The sequence below is a fragment of the Cordyceps javanica genome, chromosome 1 (genome assembly GCF_051103115.1).
Source record: "Cordyceps javanica chromosome 1, complete sequence".
NCBI classification, from domain to species: Eukaryota; Fungi; Ascomycota; class Sordariomycetes; order Hypocreales; family Cordycipitaceae; genus Cordyceps; species Cordyceps javanica.
Window position 1 is genome coordinate 8,166,654 of NC_139295.1, and position 19,952 is coordinate 8,186,605.

Below are 19,952 nucleotides of genomic sequence, written 5' to 3' on the forward strand. Positions count from 1 at the left end.
AGATAATAAGAAGAAAAATAACATGCAGAAACAAAGCCTATAACAAAACAGATGGAGCAGCAATCACCTTTGTCCATGTCCTTTTTTTTTTTTTTTGTCCTCGCTTCGCTCGACGTGTGGCTGGCAAAGCATAGACCGCTTCGCTTCGCTCGCGGTTTGTTTTATTGTTTTTAACGTTTTATATTATTGAATCTAGTTTTTCGTTTTTACCTCTTTCCGTCGAGTATCAGTATGCATGGTGTACGGATGCGCCTCGAGAGCCTGGTCATTCGCACCTCCTCCCCATCGTCCGTTGCCCCGGAGGCTGGCCGAACCCAATTGACCACGCCTCCAGTCGAAAATAGCAGTCAGTGCCTCGTCTTGTGCCCGAAAAAAAAATGCTTCTTCAGCCAACTGTGTTAATTTTTGGCCCTCCCACCTTTACAAAGCACCCCCCGGCCAAAGGGAGCATCTGTAGCCGCCCATCCGCCGTCTCTCTTCCCCCCCTCAGCCTCCGATTGCGGGGGCGGGTCCCGCGCCGGGCCTGATAGACAGACCCCCAGACCCTGATTGCCGTCGCCAGTCGCGGCCTCGTCTCGATTGACCTCTGCATACTGTACATGGACATTCCTCACGCATCTCGAGCCCCGAGTCTTGCAGCCACTTTTTTGAAATTTTCATACTCTCTCTGGCTCTTGTGGCACTCCACCTTTTGTCCGGCACCGCTGATTGTGCAAGTCTCGGAGCCCCCGCTCCTCCTCCCGCCTCTTGCATGCTGCATATAAGACGGGCCTTTTCCCCTCCTGCTGTCTTTTTTTTCTGGCTTTCCTGTTTGACCGCCTTCTCATCCCTTCTTGCTGTCCTTGACCAGTCAGTGCAGTCCAGCATATATACAAGACAAAACCATACATTCCCACCCAACCCGAGTGACCGCGCATCTCGCGACAACCGCAGCCATGGCCGCCGCCCCGACGGTCCACACCATGCCCGGCACCACCAACCTGCCCCTGGCCAGCTTTCCCAGCAGCAGCTGCAGCGACGCCACGGCGGCCCTCGACGCGCGCGAGACGGCCGAGTCCTTTGTCGCCACCGTCAACGCCCTCCTCGCCACCGCCGACACGGCCGCCCTCGCCGCCCTCTTCCTCGACAACGGCTTCTGGCGGGACCACCTCGCCCTGACCTGGGCCATGCGCACCGTGCAGTCCCCCGCCAAGATTGCCGCCTTCCTCGGCGAGTCGGCCGCCTCGCGCGACGGCTTCCGCCTCAAGTCTGTCGCGCTCGACGAGGCGGGGCCGGCATCGGGATCGGGATCGGGGGCGTCGTCGCGCGCCCCGGCCGTTGTCAAGATGGACGCCGAGGGCCGCGTCAACGTCGTGCAGTTCTTCATCACGTTTGAGACGGCCGTCGGGTTCGGCGCCGGCACGGCCCGCCTGGTCGCGCACCCCGACGGCCCCGGCTGGAAGGTCTTTACGCTCGGCACCATCCTGCAGGGGCTCCGCGGCTTCGAGGAGCCCGTGTACGGGCGACGACCGGCGGGGGTCGCCCACGGGCAGCACCCGGGGAGGAAGAACTGGGCCGAGAGGCGCGAGGCCGAGGCGAATTACACGGACGGGAGCGAGCCGCTGGTGCTCATAGTCGGTACGTATCCTCTATTCCATGCAAGGCCAAGTTTTGGAGCATCAGTCGAGCGAAGCGAAGGAAAAAAAAAAGAAGAGGGAAAATACTATAGCCTGAACAGCGAGCGAAGCGAGGACTAATAAGAAAGCTAACGGGTACAACAGGCGCAGGTCAGGCTGGTCTCACAGCCGCCGTCCGTCTCAAAATGCTCGGAATCAACGCCCTCATCATTGATAAAAATAAGCGCATCGGCGACAACTGGCGCAAACGATACGACCAACTGGTCCTGCACGACCCAGTATGGTACGACCACATGCCGTATATGCCGTTCCCACCCAACTGGCCCATCTTTACGCCCAAGGACAAGCTGGCAGGCTGGTTCGAGTCGTACGCGCAGAGCATGGAGCTCAATGTCTGGATGACGACGGAGCTGGCGAGCACGCACTGGGACGACGCCTCCAAGACGTGGACCGTGGATCTCTGCCGCACAAGAGCCGACGGCAGCGTTGAGAACCGCACCTTTCACCCCCGACACATCATCCAGGCCACGGGCCACTCGGGCGAGAAGAATATGCCCCAGATCAAAGGCATGGAGAGCTTCAAGGGCCAGGTGCTCTGCCACTCGTCCGAGTTTCCCGGGCCGCGCAGGGACGGGCCCAAGGGACGGAGGGCCGTCGTCGTGGGCTGCTGCAACTCGGGCCACGACATTGCGCACGACTTTTGCGAGAGCGGCTACGACGTGACCATGGTGCAGCGGTCCAGCACGCACGTCGTCTCGTCCAAGGCCATCACCGACATTGCCCTCGCGGCGCTCTTCTCCGAGACGTCGCCGGCCGTCGACGACGGCGACGTGCTGCTGCACACCATGCCCAACGCGGTGCTCAAGACGGTGCAGGTGCAGGTGGGCGCGCTGCAGCGGGCGCACGACGCGCCCCTGCTCGCCGGCCTCGCCGCCGCGGGCTTCCGCGTCGACGACGGGCCCGACGGCGCGGGCCTCTTCTTCAAGTACTTTCAGCGCGGCGGCGGCTACTACATTGACGTGGGCGCGTCGCAGCTCGTCGCCGACGGCAAGATCCGCGTCAAGCAGGGCCACGAGGTGACCGAGGTGCTGCCGGGCGGCCTGCGCCTCGCCGACGGGTCCGAGCTCCCGGCCGACGAGATTGTCTGGGCGACGGGCTACCAGAACATGCGCAGCCAGGCGCGCGCCATGTACGGGGACGAGCTCGCCGACCGCGTCCGCGAGGTCTGGGGCCTCAACGACGAGGGCGAGTGGAACACCATGTGGCAGGACAGCGGCCACCCGGGCTTCTGGTTCCACGGCGGCAACATGGCCCTCTGCCGGTACTTTTCGCGACTGCTGGCGCTGCAGATCAAGGGCAGGGAGGCGGGCTTGTATGATCACGGGGAAAAGTAGAAGGGAGGGGTGACTGCACTGTCTGTCGTGTCGAGCACGTTTTTGTTATGGAGCGCCGTTCCGGGATACGAGCTCCAGTAGACGTATTGATAATCATGACAAAGCTGCGAGTTTCCAGTGGTTGGCATTTGAAAAGTGAAACATCAAATAAAAAGCACCTATTACTGATAACATGTCAGTGAAACGGCAAATGGTAGCCGTCTGTCCGTGGTCGTGTTGTCGTGAAACGTCAAATAGCAAAAAAAAACCTAGAGGCCATCATGCCAGAGTGAAACGCTACATAGCAGAGGCTTACTCTGCTGATACCACGGGAGCTTCTATTCCTGTGCTTGCCGAGACTGTTCCTAAATGTATACAGCCTACAGATTTGTCTGCACAGGCAGCGGCATACACGCAACAACCAAGCAGCAGGGTGGGAATAAGAGGCATGCGCGGATCGACACATTACCTCACAAATTCGATGGCACTATAAACACACCGATCAACTATTGAACCTAATTCTCTTCAGCAGAGTGTATTATAGTTCGCCTTTACCAAACATCTCAACATTGCCTCAATCCTAGCTTGAAACCATGCAAAGCTCGATTTCATCGTGTAGTTGGTTGTCGGACCCGAATTTCGACCGAAAAGGCAAGGCGTCTTTGGCTGAGCTTTTCTTTTTCTCTTCTCCCCCACAAGAGTATTGGAAAAAGATGATGCAACAATGGCCAGTTTCATCCCAAAAGAAACTCCCCTTCCATACGTTCGAACGAGTTCTGAAACCTCCCCCCCCCCCGGCGACCCGACGGGAATAAAAGGAGGCACTCTGAAATTTCCCGTCTGGCCGTTACATGGTCTAAACGTGCAACGTCGACGGCATGTGGCCAAGAGTCCCCATCTCGCTTTGGCCGTTGGGTATCTATAATTAAACCCGCAGGAGACGACGGCATTTTCTCCTCGGGCTATGTTGCCGCCAACCTCGCACTTTGGATGCATGACCATGTGCAGGGATGAACGGCATCATGTAACTATTCAGCACGGGTACTCGCAAAGGACACCCGCTTCATCAAGTGCCGGTTGTGCCTTCATCTTGTCGCTGAGTAATCGGCGTGCCGAGACCCGTCGCATCGGAGCCGGTATAGAGCCCAGCTCGGACCGGTCAAGCTGGTGGATCTGGGACAGGTTATCATATCTGACCTTGTGAGCTATGCATCATCCATCGTCTCCCCCGCACTCCAATCGAACGACTTTTGACTGGGGCTCGGCGCGCCTAGCCGTGGTTGGTGGGAACTACTGTTCGGCTACTTTTCGATTGCGATCAATTGGGGGACCCCGGCTCGGGGCATTTGTCTCGTAGCGAAAAAGGTTGGATTGAACCATATCCGTGCTAGCTAGAGCTAACACGGTCTCAGATACTTGGCTCGCTCCGACCAACCATGCTTACGCCATCCTCCACGTCAGCAGTCTGTATCGAGTTTGACCATGTGCACACTAACACACGTTTCCATCGATCCCATCGTATCAGCCCTCGAGACTTGCCGAGCCCGCACCAATCTTCGGAACTCGTATCTTGCTTCCCCACCTGAGACGACAACAAGAACCCGTGCTTGCTTTTGGGCCCATGCATGCCATGCCATCTTTTGAGTCATGTTTCAACGTTCGGGGACCCGTATGTGCATTAGCACAAAGGAACTAGTAGGATGCAAGCATGCATAATGTTCAATGCTTTGAACGTACAGACCTCTATTCGGGGACTTGAGGGACAACCCGGACAATCTCGACAATCCGGACAGCGTCTTGGTCCCAGTCGCTGCCAATCAAGTCTGTCCAAACGGTTTGCAACCTGTTTCTCCATCCTCGACGGGGAGCAAAACCGTGCTCAAACTCTGCAGAAGCAAACGAGTCGGGTTCCAATAGTGTGTATGATCACCCAATAGTCTGCCAGGCGTAACAAAACATGACCTTTATCGGAGGTGAAGTGAATGAGAATATGGAGAAGGGAAGCTTTCAGAAGCGTTATAAAGAGGAATGGTTTTGTCCTTCATGGAACTGTCTACTGCTTCTCAAGCCAAGTCTGGTATTGCGATTGAATTCTTTGAATTGAAACTACTCTTGCGAAGTTGAAACTACTCTTGTGAAGATGAAGGCGACTCTGACCCTCGCCACCACAGTCTTGACGGTGGCTCACGCCTTCCCCAACATGGCCGGACTGGCCTCCCACCTTGCTAGACAGGCGGCGGCGGACTCGTCCGTCCAGCTGATTGGGGACTTGGACGGGAAGCCGGACAGCGAGCTGTCCGGCACCGGATCGGCCATCAAGTCCATCCTGCAGCGCACCGCGTCCCCCGAAGACCTGACCACCTCGTACGACTCCGTCGCCGACAAGGACTCTGACGAGTGTCGCCAGGACACGTGCTGCATATGGAAGCACATTGCCGACGACATGGCGTCGCAAATGGTCGGCACGGCGGGCCGCTGCAACGGCCTCGCCCGCCAGTCCATCCGCATGGGCTTCCACGACGCGGCGACCTGGTCCCTGCTCACGGGCAAGGGCGGCGGCGCCGACGGCTCGCTCGTCCTGGCGAGGGAGTGCTACGAACGGCCGGTCAACGCGGCGATGAAGGGCGGCTGCGACCAGATGCAGACGTGGTATGACACGTACAAGTCGTACAATGTCAGTATGGCGGACCTTATCCAGATGGCCGGTAAGTTCAACCAATACCAAGGAATGCGTGTGAAACTTTGACTTGGCCTTTTTTCATTTGATATATATATATATATATATAGATGTTTGCAATGCTAACTTTGGGCAAAGCAAACGTTGCTACCGTAGTTTGCCCTCTGGGTCCCAGGGTGCGCAGCTTCGTGGGCCGCGTCGACAGCTCGGAACCGTCGCCCGACGGGCTGCTGCCCTCGGAGAATGACTCGGCCGATGCGCTGATTGCCCTGTTTGGCAACAAGACGATTGACGCCGCCGATCTCGTCGCGCTCGTCGGGGCGCACACCACGAGCCAGCAGTTTGGCGTCAACGCCAGCCGGGCGGGCGATCCGCAGGACAGCACGCCGGGCGTCTGGGACACTGCGTTTTACGGGGAGACGCTCGACGCCCAGGCGCCGCAGCGCGTCTTCAAGTTCCAGAGCGACGTCAACCTGTCGCGTGACCCTCGCACCAGCGCCGTGTGGAACAGGTTCGTCGGTGCCCGGGGACAGCGGCCCTGGAATCCGGTATGTGAAACTAACTATGCGTCGACTCGGTTTGCCGAGGAAGGAAGGATAATGCTGACTCTTTGCTGTTACCAAAAAAAAACAGTCTTACGCTAGAGCGTATGTAAGGATGAGCCTGCTTGGCGTCTACAACATCAACGATTTGACCGAGTGCACAAAGGCATTGCCCCTGGCAGTGACCTCGTTCAACTCGTCTGATGCCGATGCCCTTGCCGATTTCTCCAACGGAAAGCTCCAGGGGGACGTGCAGACGGTGGAGCAGGGCGACCTCGTTAAGGATAGTTGATATGCTGAGGGCTGTCTGGTCTCTTAAACCATGTGAATTGGAAGTATATAGCTATAGAGACAACTAAACATCTCGCGAATAGTAAATTAGCCAGTAAGGGGTCAGCAAATTAATGATGAACTTAATTGACTGTTTTTTATTTTTTCCAAGAAACATCATGCCCAGTCCATAGAGCATCGCGACTGCTAGAGTTGTACTGTACAAAGACGTGCGAGTTGTTGGCGCAGAATAATCACTGCAGAAGGATGTTGGAAATGAACAAGGTATTGGAGAAGAGAAACGTCCATCATTTGGACTCTCAGCGGATTGGAACGGCCAAGACGTATGTGCCATCCCTTCTGGTCACAAAAAGGTGTCAGTCACGTTAGGTAGTTTAGAATGGGCGCCGCTCGGAGTATGAACTCGACATCTAGGCAGGGGCTTCTATCGAATGTGAAAGAGGAACTTTACTGGAGGCTAGAAGATGATCCAAGCTATCACCTCGGGGGAAAATTGTGCTTTTTCGACAGGCCTCATTGAGGGGATTCGGGGATTGTGATGATGAGGATATACTTTTGCGACCACATAGGCAGAACGCTGTCAACGCAATATAGACTTTGACCGTAGCGAACTCCGATTTGCATTGCTGAGGTATCTTTTTCTTTGACTCGAGGGGCTTTGCGTGTACTCGATTTCAGCATGTTGCTCCTATTCCCCTGCTTGTATCCCCTGCTTGTATAGGCTCTGTAAGCCCGCGAAAACTGATGCTGGGAATCGCGCATACGTGTCACCTGATCTCCGTAATCTCGATGAAATGGAACTTTTAAGCAGTAGAAGCCTTTTCTATAGCATACCAAACCAGCAACGACTATATACTTTTTTGTTTACAGCCAATCTCTCCCGTTCCGCGCAACGAGTCTGCCGCTGCAGCTGTCCAGCCGTCAGATACAGAGTTGCGGCTCTGACCCTGGAGCTTGGATTCGGAAGCTAAGTTGCAGTAGCCCAGGCTTCTGTGCCGTTGCTGCATGCCTTGAGAGCCGTCCGTACTCGAGACGGCGAGATGGTCAGCGGGGATGCCAAGGCCTGCATCGACAACATGACGACTGTCACGGGAAGGCTGCGAGAGAATGTTGATCTCGTGGTTTTTCCATACCAGACCCGGCCATAATACTCGGGGTGCAAACGTAGAACGTATCGACTGGGCGGAATATATTCTGGCTAGGAGACAGTCATGGTCTCTAGCACAAAATACGAGGAGTGAGCAACGCTCAAAGCTCGACGATGAGAGGATTCTTGAGACTCTCATGGCCAAAGAGACTGGGTCACACAAGACGTTCTTCACCGGGAAGCCCAAAGGTGCATTCCCGGGCCGCAGTGGCGTCTGTTGATTGAAGCTAGCAACGTCAGTAGTATTCGAAGGCTGCCTCGCCATGGAAGCAAGCCCGCCACAGGACCAAGGGCCGCTTGGTCGCAAGCTACACGCGCAGCGGCAGAGGACATGACCGAGATTAGTAACGAGCATATGTAAGTACCAGTAGTAGTCAAGCATATCGCTGTGCCAATGAGGAAGACGCGTCCTCGAGCAGCAGCAGCGGCGGCGGCGGTTTCAGGTTTCAAAGGCTCGCCACCTCAGGTCCGGGTGCTGAGCATGGCGATGGTCGCGGCTGGCACGGCACCGTTGCCTTTTGTAGAAGAGAGCATTTATCGATGCGACGGCTGCGTATAACTTGGAGAGCGAAAGAAGGGATGTCGAATCCCATGCAGGACTGGAGCTGTAGCAGATTGAGCAGCAAAGAGATGCGCAGATTTATACGTATACATATACATATATATTAAATAATCTAGTATTCGGCGCTTAGTGGTAAAGCAAACTTTGACGCAGGTCGTCAGCCCGAGGACGACGATGGCGGCAAGACTTGGGATATAATGATGAGTGGGGGCGGGGGGGACGTTGTGAGGCAAGTAGAGAGGTACGAAGGAGGCCGACGACGGGCAACAGACGTAAAAAAGGCAAAAGGCTGGGTCCTGCGTGTGGTTACTTTTTCAATAAATTGACACGGGCGGGCGGCGGCGATTGGGACCTGCGAGCATTGTCGTCGTCGCATGTACGGATACGGAACCATGATTCCGCTCTGCTCGCTCCGACTGCATCGCTTGTCTTTTTTTCTTGTTTCTGCACTTTGGACGCAATTCGAGGGAAAAACAAGTCCCATTTATTTAGTGGCAAATGCATATGCAGTATCAATACAAACATGGCGCATCCGTCCGACTTATCACAAGGTCCTGTTTAGCGCCCCCGATGCATCAACATCAGGGTTCATCGACGGGAATCCGTTATTGCCGAGCCTTTTGCATACAAAAAAAGGTGGTTGTAGCGCCAATGATTCGTTTCCTTTTCTACTCTGTATATTGGACGTTTTTTTTTTGTTCGGCTCCCCTCCCCTGTCTGCTTTTGCAGGCTCATCACAGCCGGGACCGGCCCCGACGGCGGCGAACACGACTAACATGCTGCATGCCAACCTCCTCCCCCTCCTCTTCATCCTCCTCATCAAAACTACCAGTACGTCCTCCGCTCCACCTGCAGGGTCGTGGGCGCTTAAATCAAAACGTCGTCAGCCAATCACATCTCTCATATCCCCATTTTCAAGCTCGCACCAGACCTTCCGGCCCACACCGCCGCCCCTCCCGGGATCCTTGCCATCGAGCCTCTGTCCACTAGGAAGCGGCCTGCCATGCACCCTTTTTCAACTCGCTAGCCTTGTTCTAGACTTCTAGTACGGGAATCACATCCAAGGACAGCCAGGCCTTATTTATTACCAGTACTTAGTACACGACATACACGACATACAAGGGCTGGCTGGCTGTAATTCTGTCAACTACCCCCCCCCCCCCTGCTCCCATCGCCTCAACCTCTTCCCGTCCCTCTCCGTCTCTCCCTCTCTTGCTCGCTCTCTACATCTCCTCGATCCCTCCCCTCCCGTGGCTGAATCCTCGGCGCCTAGTCTGCGTTCGCTACTGGTTCAATCCAAATCAATCCCCCTCCTTCGTCGCCGCCCCCCCTCCTCCATCTCCCACATAGATATCCCTGCCCGCCTCCAATGTAGCACTGAGTAGTAATGCGCACAGAAGACCTTTTCTCCCCTCATAAAGAAAAAGGGCCTCCCGGCTGGGCCTCTTCGTGTCTCTTCGTGTCTCTTCTTCCGATCTTTGGGGTCTTACCAAATCGTGAATTCCCTTGTCTCTCGTCCCACCTGACTGTCCGACGACAGATTTCGTACGCAAAAAGCTTGCTTAGCTAGTCTTTTTTTTTTCCATCATCCTCTCCATTCAACCTCAGCCTTGCTTACATCGAGCGGACGCAAAAAGGTCATCCTGAACCCGCCGCTGCGCAAATATCTCACGCTTCTCAACAACTCCTGGGCTGGCCTGGGTTTAAACGATTTTTGCGTGCCTTTTTTTTTTTACAACACTTGCAACGAAAAACTTTCACCATCCCGTCATGAAGCTCAACTTTCTCATCAGCCTCGCCCTCGCCGGCCTGGCCGCCGCTCACACCGTCATCTCTTACCCAGGATGGCGCGGCAATAACCTCATCACCAACGACACATTTCCTTACGGCATGCAATGGATGTACCCTTGTACGTTTCTCCTTCTTTTTTTCTTATTTTCCTCGCTTCGCTCGACGTCGGGTTCTCGATTACAAAAGTCTTCGTCGCTCGCTGCGCTCGTTCCTCATCCCTTACAAGTCCATCTTCATCGCCCCCCTTGTGCTTCGACCATGGTCGGCCAACGATGCATGTTATTTGCTAACAATGATCCCCAGGCGGCGGCATGGGCGTCACCAAGAACCGCACGTACTGGCCCATCGGCGGCGGCACCGTCGCCTTCCAGCCCGGCTGGTTCCGCGGCCACCTCACGGCCTTTCTCCAGATCAACCTGGGCTTCGGCTCCGACCCCAGCGCCAACATCCACGGCGGCCCTCCCAACATGAGCAACCCCATGGTGCACCCCTTCCAGATCCTCGGCCCGACCAACAACCCCTACCCGGGCACCGTCTGCCTCACCCAGATCCCTCTCCCCGTCGGCGCCAACGTCAAGGCCGGCGACGAGGCCACCATCCAGGTCGTCGAGACGGCCCAGCACGGCGCCGCCCTCTACTCGGTAAGCCCGAACATCCCAGCTCTCCCAGCTCTCCCCGCACCCTTCTCTCGCCCTTGTTGGCATATGCAATTGCAGTAAAGAAGAGATTGCGAAAAGCAAGAGAGAAGAGGGAATACAAGAGAAAAAAAGACTCAACACTAACTCGATCAAAAGTGCGTCGACATCATCTTTGCCGAACCCGGCGACCCTCGCATCGCCCCCGTCAACGAGTCCAACTGCTACAACTCGACCGACATTGGCTTCGCCGACATCTACTCCATCACCAACAAGGAGTCCGGCTCCGACAACTACACAAACACCTCGGCCGCCCACCGCACCCTCCACTCCGTCGGCTGGCTCGGCTGGACGCCACTCTTCCTCGCCACTGCCGCGCTGATGCTGCTGCTGTAAATGATCCAGCCCTTGCCGGACTCGTTTTTGCTTCTTCATTTTCATGGTGTCCTAGGCGTTGGGGTAAAATCGGCTTCTTTGGCAGCTATGCGACGTTGATCCTAATAGCTCATCTACTTTTTTTCTTTTTCAAGCTGCCATTTTTTTTCAATATACCATCTGTGCATAACATTACTCATGATTCTCTATTGTAGCTACTTCCTTCTTGACTTCATCTCTTTCCTTTTCTTTTCTCCTTTCTGAAACTGCATCGTGACAAAATGTCTTGTACCTCTTCTTCACGCAACAATCTTGGCGCACTCGGCCGCCACCGCCCTGACTCGATCCTCAGACGCCTTGCCTGCCGCTTCCTTTACCCATCCGCTGATGCCTGGCACAGCCGTCGCGTCGCCCCTCGACGTCGCCGCCACGGTGCCCAGCGCCACCAGTCCGCGGTAGAGCACCTCCGAGTCGCTCTGACCCTTGAGCAGCGCCCCCGTCACCTGCAGCAGCCGCCGCCTCTCGTTGGCCGACAGCAGCTTCTCCTTGTTGACCAGCACCGCTAGGTTAATCGCCACCGTTGTCGCCGCGATCAAGAGGTTGCGGTTGTGTGGTCCAATCGCCGCACCGCCCCGGATGCCCGTCACGCGCTCCAAGAAGGAGAGCACCGCGTCCACGCGGGCGTTGGCCAGGCTGCGGCCGTCGGCCGTGCTAAAAAGGTTGGCCAGCGTGCGCGCCCCCATCATGGCCGCGTTTTCGTTGGGCGGCGTCTCGTCGCTCGGCAGCGACGCCGTAATGGCAAGGTCCACCAGCGTGGCTTGCGTCTCTGCGTCCTTGTATTTGGCCACCGTGTGGAAGCGCGCTACGCACCGGAGGAGATCCAGGCCCGCCAACCGATCGCCGTACGGCCACTGCGTCACTACCTTGACCAGAGACGGTAGGGCGTCGGCCGGAATGCTGCTGGATGATTCAAGAGCGGTGCGGAGCGCGTCAAGAGAAGACTCCTCGCCGGGGTTCAGAGCCGTATCTTTGCGACCGCTGGAAATCATGGTCTTGTTAACGCTCAAAATTTTGTTGAAAATGACTACAACTTGTTAGCAAACAATGACATCAATATGATAAATCTCCATTTTCTATCATACCCTCGTATTTGGCAGCAGTAATGCTGAGATATTCCCTTTGCGGAAGCAGAGCTGGCTGCTGCGCTTCGTCCCCTGGACGGTATCTCGACTCGGTGCCGTAAGGGTCTGGGCCACCACTCTGCTCCGTCTGTCCCAGCGTGGCTCCCTTCGTATTTGTGGTAATAAATTGGGCCACATTGTCGAGATAGCTCAAAGGCAGCTCATTGTCATTTAGGAACTTTGTGGCTCGCTCGTAGGGGTTCTCGGAGAGGTTGTACGGAAGCTTCAGCGGCGGCTTCCCGTCTTCAATGTCCACGTCAAAGACAAAGTCGTACGACTTGCCCTGATATTCTACCTTTTTGCCTGTGCTCCCGACCGCATCCACCACAGTGCCGACATTGATCCATTGCTGCTGGCTCATCGACCATGTATGCGCCGTCACGTTGCCATTGTCTTCCTTGATCATTTGTACCTGGCCCTCCTTGGTGCCGGACTTGGTCTGCAGAAATTCGGGGCCGGGCAGCTTCTCCTTGTTGATACCACCGACCTGCTGCTGGGGGATCGAGGATGCCCTCACCGACTCCTCAAATTCTTTCAGAGTCGCCTTGTCCGCGACTCGCTCAGGCCTGCGTGTGAAGACGCGGGCGACGCCATCACTGGCACCCGAAACTATGTCGCCAGTTTCCGGGTGAGCGGCCACGGTCCAGACTGAAATGGCAGGGTGTGTGATTGTTTGCGAGCACTCTAGGCCCTTCCATATGCGGACTGTGCGGTCCTCTCCGGAGCTGACCAGCTCTCCTGTAGGCAGGCCGGCCAGCGAGTAGACAAAGCTCTCGTGACCGTGGAGCTCGCCAATCTGCTGGCCATTGAGCTTCCATAATCTGATTGTGCCATCGTTGCTCGCGCTGGCAATATCTGCGCCACTCGGGTGCGCCAAAGGCACACGGCATAATGCGCGCACCACATCCGGTGTGTATATCGTCGCCGCGGCGTCCACCTCGCCTCCTTTGCCCTTGGTCAGGTCAAAGACGCGAATGTTCTTGTCGGCGCAGCCTGTTACGACCGTCTTGTCGTCCAAGGCTAGCACCGCCCACACCGCCATGCCGTCGTGCCCGCTCAGCGTCAGCTCCGTGTCCCAGCTGCTCAGGTTCCAGACACGCGCCTGGCCGTCCCAGCCGCCCGACATGAGAAACTTGCCGCCGGGGGCGACGTCGAGGGCGCAGACATTGTGGGCGTGGCCGATGAGCAGGCGCTCCGCATGGTCGCTCGGCTGTTGGCGGGGTTTCTTGACCTCGATGATGGTGTCCTTGCCGCCCGAGACGACCAGGCCATCGGGGTGCTCGGCGTCGGGGGGTACAAAGGCGACGGCGTTGACGTACTCGGAGCCGCGGCTCAGCAGAGCACCCTCGAACGAGGCGTCGGCGCCGGCGGAGCGACGCCAAATCCGGACGCTGCAGTCGCGGGAGGCGGTGATGACTGTGTCGGGAGAGGCAAACGTCGCCGCGCGGACCTTGAAGCTGCTATTAGCGGGAGCGGAAACACGGCGATGGGAGGGGAGGGCGCGGGGGTGAGGTCCTACATCGGCTTCGTGGCCTAGGAGCTGCGCTGAAAGCTTAAAATCAACCATGTTTGCTGTGCTGGGAAGATGCTAGAGAGAAGAGAGAGTGGGTGCCACAACCACTGCGCAGGCAGAGAGTCAGTGACACAGAGCCGATGCAGTGACGTTGACAAATGCCTTGGGCCAGAGGTGGAGGACCGTGGAACCGTGTGGATGCCGAGCGAGCTTGTGTGGAGGTCGGTGTCGCGACTGCCCCTCACCCCGCCGGAATGTAGATGTAGGGTAACTCGCCGATTGCAGGGGTCTTGTTGGTTTATTCGCCGTTGAGGAAGACAGCCATTGAATGCAGTATTGTAGTTGGTTGGAAGCTGCTTTGTGCAGATGCTGAATTGATGTCTCTGGTGCTGGAGGGCGCCCCTCGCTTGCTAAGGATGGAGCCGGCCAGTCTTATTCCACCAGACGTAGGGTAATGCCCAAGCTCAGGCAATTTTGGTGAAATCGCGAGTGTGTGTAATGAATTATGTCGGATTTTTTTTTTACATTGACCCGATATTTTGATGCTACTCGCGAATCTTCTACCTTGGCAATGAATCCCCAGCAGCTCCTTTGCTATAGCTTTGGAACGAGTGCGAGGACGAAGCGCAGAGATGATCCAAGATGGTCTGGAAAAATTCTTTTCATTCGCTACTTACATCACAGACTGTTCGGACCATCTACCATTCATTCACAGACCTAGATCAACTGCGAATGGCTCTCCTGCTATCGGACCCGAAGCCAGAGTCACACCATCAGCCAAGCTATCTATCCTATCACCGACTGGTAGGGGTTGGAGGAATATCATGGCTTCATTTTTCTCTGTGCTGCGTTACTTTAGCTCGCATATGTTCATATGAAATCCATCACTCAGCTTGTGCAAAGTTTGGCGAGATGCTCACCGTGAGGCCCTGACACGGATTCTCTACGAATCGTATTCAAGCCTCCCAGGCAACTCCGATCGTTCTGTAACCACGGGACAGGCACATGCTCGCTGCCCCCAAATTTATTATAGTCAACGTCTAAATGACACACCAGTTGCGCTATACACAGACCAGAGTCTTTTTGCAGTAGCCAAGTGGAGATTCTGGCGCTCAACCATGTCAGGAACAGCAAACCAGATTTTCCTGTGTAGTCTGAAAAGGCTTCGGGCCCAAAAGAGTCAAGTAATTTGGGACCTCACTAACAAATGATATTTCTAAAGAGTACATGCCATTTTTGTCATAATTTGAAGCGGCTGTCTGACGACATAAAGGGCAAAGTAGGGCATGTGGGTAGTAGAGCCTTGTTCGGCTGGACCTAGGCAAATTCTTCACAGTCGCGACGGCTGTTTCATCTTGCTTCCATCTTCATCACAATGTCTTCCATAACAACACAGATCCCAACGGGTATTTTGGACTCATGGTGCCTTGGCGACGCGTGGGGGTTCGACGGCCTGCCCACGCTCTGTGGCAACGACACCCATGCACCCCACGACTTCTGGACCGTCTGCTGCGACGGCGACATTGTCAATGTCAAGACCAACATCTGGAACGGGCCCAACATGACCATGGAGGAGCTGATCTGCTGCCGCCATCGCGGATCCCTAGAGGGCGGCCTGCACCCCCTGCCGACCGGGCCGCCGTGGACGTGCGACCTGGGCGCGGCCGGCACGCCGCTGGCAAGCCTCGCGGCCACCAACACCGACAACGCGGGCGCATTCGTCGCCACCTATGCGAGCGCCAACGAGGCAGAGGGTCCGACGCCGACGGACCTGCTGCTCACCGAGACGCCGCAGTGTCTTTGGGTCCTGACCGAGGCGCGTTCGGCCATGACGCAGGTCACCGTGGACGCCGCTTCTATTGTGAGCTTGTCGACGACGACCTTCTGGGGCACCGGCCCGGTTGAGACGGCAACTGCCGCATCGTCGTCCTCCTGGCCTGACAAGTCTTCAACGACTGGGCAGCACACTACCGAGGCGGGCGAGGAAACTTTCAGCGTCACAACAGCCCCATCACTGTCGTCAACGCAACACACTGCTCCCAGCACCAGCAGCTCTGTGACCAATCTAGGCCAACTTTCATTATTTCGCACAATTTTAATGTATTTCTTTGCCATGTCGTTCTTTCGGAAACTCTGGCGGTAGGCCGTTGTATTCGGAGTGGTGTTCTAGCGAACAAGATAATCATAGTTTTTAGCCTCGAGTGGACTAATCTGGCAGGTCAAGCGAGCGCTCATCAATTATCCGATAGGCATGACTATGTGACGAGTAGTACTATGATAGTTTACAAGACACCCATTTTATGTGTGTTCAAGTGCAGCCTATGCATAATCCCGCGTTTTCGCAGATGGTTTCGGGCCCAGCCTCCATTTCTCTGTCCCGGCTGCCCAAAGATCTAGGCTCCAACTTGCCAATGAATGGAAAGCGATCCATGATACCAGCTAAATCCAAAGCGCTGGTCAATATTTTTCATTTGGGGCTTCGTGGTTGCTTGATGCGAAGATTCTCATTCTGTATGCATAATATGATCAGTTCCGGGGTAATAAATGCAGCCTAGTGGACTTCAACAAGAGCATGCATACCGATTGGACCTAAATCTACACCCAAATTTTATTTCTTAACTCCGACATACGACGCGGAAGCAGGGCAAGTTGATAGCTTGCAGTCCTCTTTGATCTTTGTTTCCCGTACGCCGCTGGGGAGAATAGTTGAATCCCACTTGCAGCTTGAGGTTAGCTCCGCCTGGGTATCCTGTGCCATGGTAGATGTTGATATTTTTGTAGTATCAATGCATTACTTTGAAGGAAGTTGCTTTACATTAGGTATTAGTCCGTGAGATGGAGGAGACTGTTCTATTTAATGTCGAAATTCCGTCTTCTGTGATAATGGTTGGGCAGCATTTGAGTTACACGCCGCAACTTTTGCGTCTGAATGCTCAGCACCATGACAAAACTTGACCTATCGACGGTGTGCACGCTCGCACAAAGGTCTTGCCTGCAAGACTGGTCGCTGCTGGGAATTGACCGGTCCCACACACACATCGGCCGCCCCCGCTTGAGACTTTCTTTCTTTGGACATGACAATCATTCACGAGATCAGAGTTCAACATTCGGCAGACCAGCAATATTCACTTGGCATTCCAGTGCTGCTATTCACCGCGTCGCCATGTCAGCTGCGTCGAGATGGCTCCAAGTTTTGGAAACCTGGGGCGAGTGTCCGCAGTTGGACGGTGCTCGTGAAAAGGCGTGGGAGAGAAAAAGGCTTGACCTTGTGGCTTATGATGGCTATTCGGCCTTTATTGGGAGTCTATCCCTGAGCGAGAGAGGCGAATGGACGGCCGGGATATATAGGGATTTGGATGAGGCCACCTTCAACAGCGTCCTAGCTACCATGCGCGGTGTACCCGACGCTGGTATTTACCCAATGTTCGAACAAGGACTCACAGAATTCGACCCTGACTCTATGCAAGAAGGAGAGTATTTTCTAAAATCGCCCAACGTTGGCGCTTGGAACGAGGATGCTGCCGTTGCCAATCTCTTCCTGTCTGAAGCGCGAAATCATCAACTATTCCTCAGAAATCCACATCCCCAACTCGGAGCTTACCTTGGTTGCGTCGTACACAACGGTCGAATTGTGCGGCTTGCATTTCCACACTACTTCGAATCATTATATGATCGCATCCAAAGGGCGCAGCTGAATGGTGAAGAACGCATGGAGCCTGGCGAGAGAAGCAAGTGCATGCATGCCATACGAAAAGCAGTCGCTCATTTACATTCTCTCGGCTATGCTCATAATGACATCTCGGCGAGCAACATCATGTTTGACAAGGACGGCAATGCCGTACTCATTGACTTGGACTCCTGTACTCCATTCGGGGAGAAGATAGGCAAGGGAGGGATTGTGGGTGGCTGGAGAGGACCTCGCTTCTGGGAACAAAGATTCGAAACCTCATCGGTCGAGTGTGACGAGGCCTCTCTCCAGTATATTGACGATTGGCTCTCTGGCAAACAAGAGTGAAGTGGGCTGGGGCAGCTGTCCTGGTTATGCGCCAAGGGTGAAAGCATAGCAATTGTCAAGAGTGAAAGCTACCTCGGGAGGAAAGTCAGGAGGATGTAAATCAAGCAGCCAATTCTTTGACTTTCACAGGGTTCGGGGTGATGAATAAAAAGTTGTTTTGATCCGTAACCAGAGCTGCTTCTGCCCGCCAATCACTGAGCGTTGGTTGCTACGCCTGAACTCGCTGCGCCACATCTGCGCCACCTCTCTGTGGCGTTGCCCCCCTCCCCCCCATGCTGGCGCAAGTTGTAGCCCCGCGAGCAAAATCCAGGAGCAACCTCGACTCTCCTCTTCCCGGCGTGTTCGTGCGTTTCACTCGTTACGCAGAGGAAGTCGCTTCTTGTGAGGGACCGGACGGATTCATCGCACCGCACACTCATCCCCTTTTTCTATACATGACATCACACTCTTTCCCACGAGCCACGACCTGACGACGTTTACGATTTACGAGACCATTACGACTTGTTTGCTTCCTGCCGTCGTGACAAGAAGCGGTACCTGGAACATCGACCAACTTGAAGAAATTCACCTTCAATCCACCCATTTGACATGGCGACCGAGGCTAGTCGCCAGTATGTGCCTTTGACTTGCCACGGACACTCCCGTCCTGTGCCGCACATTGGCTTCTCCAACCTGGAAAAGGAGGAGACATACTACCTGATTTCTGCCTGCAAAGGTTAGTGCCTCACACTGTGCTTGGCTCTTCTTGCTAACAATAGTAGATGGAAATCCTATGCTTCGCGACGGCGTGACCGGGGATTGGTAAGGCGTTTGGTCTCAAATTTGCATACTCAGCTAACGAGGTAGGATCGGTACCTTTATTGGTCACAAGGGAGCTGTTTGGCAGGCTAGATTGAGCCCCGACGCCTCCAACGCAGCCACTGCTTCGGCAGACTTTACCGCGTACGTTCTTCTTGGCGAGTGCAAGTACCATTCCTGACAAAGTCGGCAGCAAAATCTGGGATACCCATACCGGCGAGATTCTCTACACTCTTCAGCACGATCACATCGTCCGAGCCGTCGCATACCCTCCCGATAACTCTGACCTTGTTGCCACTGGCGGCATGGAAAAGAAGCTTCGAGTCTTTGACCTGTCTGAACTTGGCGCCACTAGCCCCGGCTCGGCCGTTACAATTCCGGCGTCGGCTGGATTTGAGATTGGCGAAGGTATTCATACTGACTCGATCAAATTCATCTGCTGGACCCAGGACCCAAACGTCATCATTACTGCGTCTGGCAAGACGCTTCGGTGGCTTGATCTTCCCAGTCGCGCTTGCATCCACCAAAAGGTGCTGGATGGCGAGATCAAGTCTTGTGAAATGATTTCGTTGTGCCCGAGTGTCACGTCGCCCATCGATATCGGAGGAGGAAAGCCCGTGCTTGCTGTTGCGGCTGGCAAGACGGCTTACTTTTGGGGCGAGGACCGAGCGATGACGGAGCTTAAACGCATCACGCTTCCAAACTCGATTGCCAGTGTTGCGCTTGATCTCAAGGGGCGCAAGCTGATTGTTGGCGAGGAGCCCGGCACCTGGGCCAAGGTGATTCGCTATGATGACGAGGTTGAAGTCGACACACACAAGGGTCATCATGGTCCCATCTGGTCTATTGCCTTCTCGCCCGATGGCAAGCTGTACGCTACAGGGTCCGAGGATGGTACAATCAAGATGTGGAAGAACTGCGATGGATTTTACGGACTTTGGCGTGGTTCTGGCACGGAACGCTCAGGGGAATAGAGACTCTCCGAGAAGGCCAGCCACCACGGTCCAGGTGCGGAGAGCACCTGCTCACGCGGGCGCAACTTGACACCGAGAAGCAGTCATGAATCAGACGTCAGCTTTGAGATGCCGACTGACACGCCCGATAGCTCGTTGGCGACAAGCAAGAGCGATGACTGCCAGTCGCCCATGAGCCAGCACTCGGCCGCCTCGAGCCAAGACTAGGGCTAGCTCGAGCAACGAGCGCAGCTGTAGTTGTACACTGAAAGATGTATGTATTAGATTAGAGCGCTAGATAGCTAGAAGCGGCCCGCAGCGTGTAATATATCATACTTGCTACTATTCTTGCAGGCAATATGAAATTCAAGAGCTTGTACATTGCCATGCACTTTGCCAAGTCCTTTGGTTGATCGAACGAAGAGCGCCGTAGCAGCATACGTATGTCTTTAGTCGAAACTAGTGATGAGGTTGGTCAACTAC

The 19,952-nt window shown here is 55.2% G+C and overlaps 7 protein-coding genes across 7 annotated transcripts; 6 read left to right on the forward strand and 1 right to left on the reverse strand.

The window, feature by feature from the left end:
- Positions 1-935: 935 nt before the first annotated feature.
- On the forward strand, positions 936-3,010 carry V2A60_002490 (flavin-containing monooxygenase; the record flags this gene model as incomplete). The annotated part of the gene is made up of 2 exons (XM_083253841.1): positions 936-1,617; positions 1,761-3,010. 2 exons carry the CDS (start codon positions 936-938, stop codon positions 3,008-3,010), a joined length of 1,932 nt encoding a protein of 643 aa, XP_083109967.1.
- Positions 3,011-5,129: 2,119 nt separating this feature from the next.
- On the forward strand, positions 5,130-6,500 carry V2A60_002491 (uncharacterized protein; the record flags this gene model as incomplete). The annotated part of the gene is made up of 3 exons (XM_083253842.1): positions 5,130-5,694; positions 5,805-6,214; positions 6,300-6,500. The coding sequence occupies 3 exons, from the start codon at positions 5,130-5,132 to the stop codon at positions 6,498-6,500; spliced, it is 1,176 nt and encodes a 391-aa protein (XP_083109968.1).
- Positions 6,501-9,978: 3,478 nt separating this feature from the next.
- V2A60_002492 (uncharacterized protein) lies at positions 9,979-11,030 on the forward strand (the record flags this gene model as incomplete). The annotated part of the gene is made up of 3 exons (XM_083253843.1): positions 9,979-10,117; positions 10,303-10,640; positions 10,794-11,030. The coding sequence occupies 3 exons, from the start codon at positions 9,979-9,981 to the stop codon at positions 11,028-11,030; spliced, it is 714 nt and encodes a 237-aa protein (XP_083109969.1).
- Positions 11,031-11,308: 278 nt separating this feature from the next.
- Positions 11,309-13,757, reverse strand: V2A60_002493 (WD40-repeat-containing domain protein; the record flags this gene model as incomplete). Its single annotated transcript, XM_083253844.1, has 2 exons — positions 11,309-12,093; positions 12,152-13,757. 2 exons carry the CDS (start codon positions 13,755-13,757, stop codon positions 11,309-11,311), a joined length of 2,391 nt encoding a protein of 796 aa, XP_083109970.1.
- Positions 13,758-15,078: 1,321 nt separating this feature from the next.
- On the forward strand, positions 15,079-15,846 carry V2A60_002494 (uncharacterized protein; the record flags this gene model as incomplete). The annotated part of the gene is made up of 1 exon (XM_083253845.1): positions 15,079-15,846. The coding sequence occupies one exon, from the start codon at positions 15,079-15,081 to the stop codon at positions 15,844-15,846; it is 768 nt and encodes a 255-aa protein (XP_083109971.1).
- A 1,020-nt stretch (positions 15,847-16,866) lies between these two features.
- Positions 16,867-17,718, forward strand: V2A60_002495 (uncharacterized protein; the record flags this gene model as incomplete). Its single annotated transcript, XM_083253846.1, has 1 exon — positions 16,867-17,718. The coding sequence occupies one exon, from the start codon at positions 16,867-16,869 to the stop codon at positions 17,716-17,718; it is 852 nt and encodes a 283-aa protein (XP_083109972.1).
- Positions 17,719-18,306: 588 nt separating this feature from the next.
- Positions 18,307-19,490, forward strand: V2A60_002496 (WD40-repeat-containing domain protein; the record flags this gene model as incomplete). The annotated part of the gene is made up of 4 exons (XM_083253847.1): positions 18,307-18,433; positions 18,480-18,519; positions 18,565-18,660; positions 18,710-19,490. 4 exons carry the CDS (start codon positions 18,307-18,309, stop codon positions 19,488-19,490), a joined length of 1,044 nt encoding a protein of 347 aa, XP_083109973.1.
- Between the last annotated feature and the right edge of the window lie 462 nt (positions 19,491-19,952).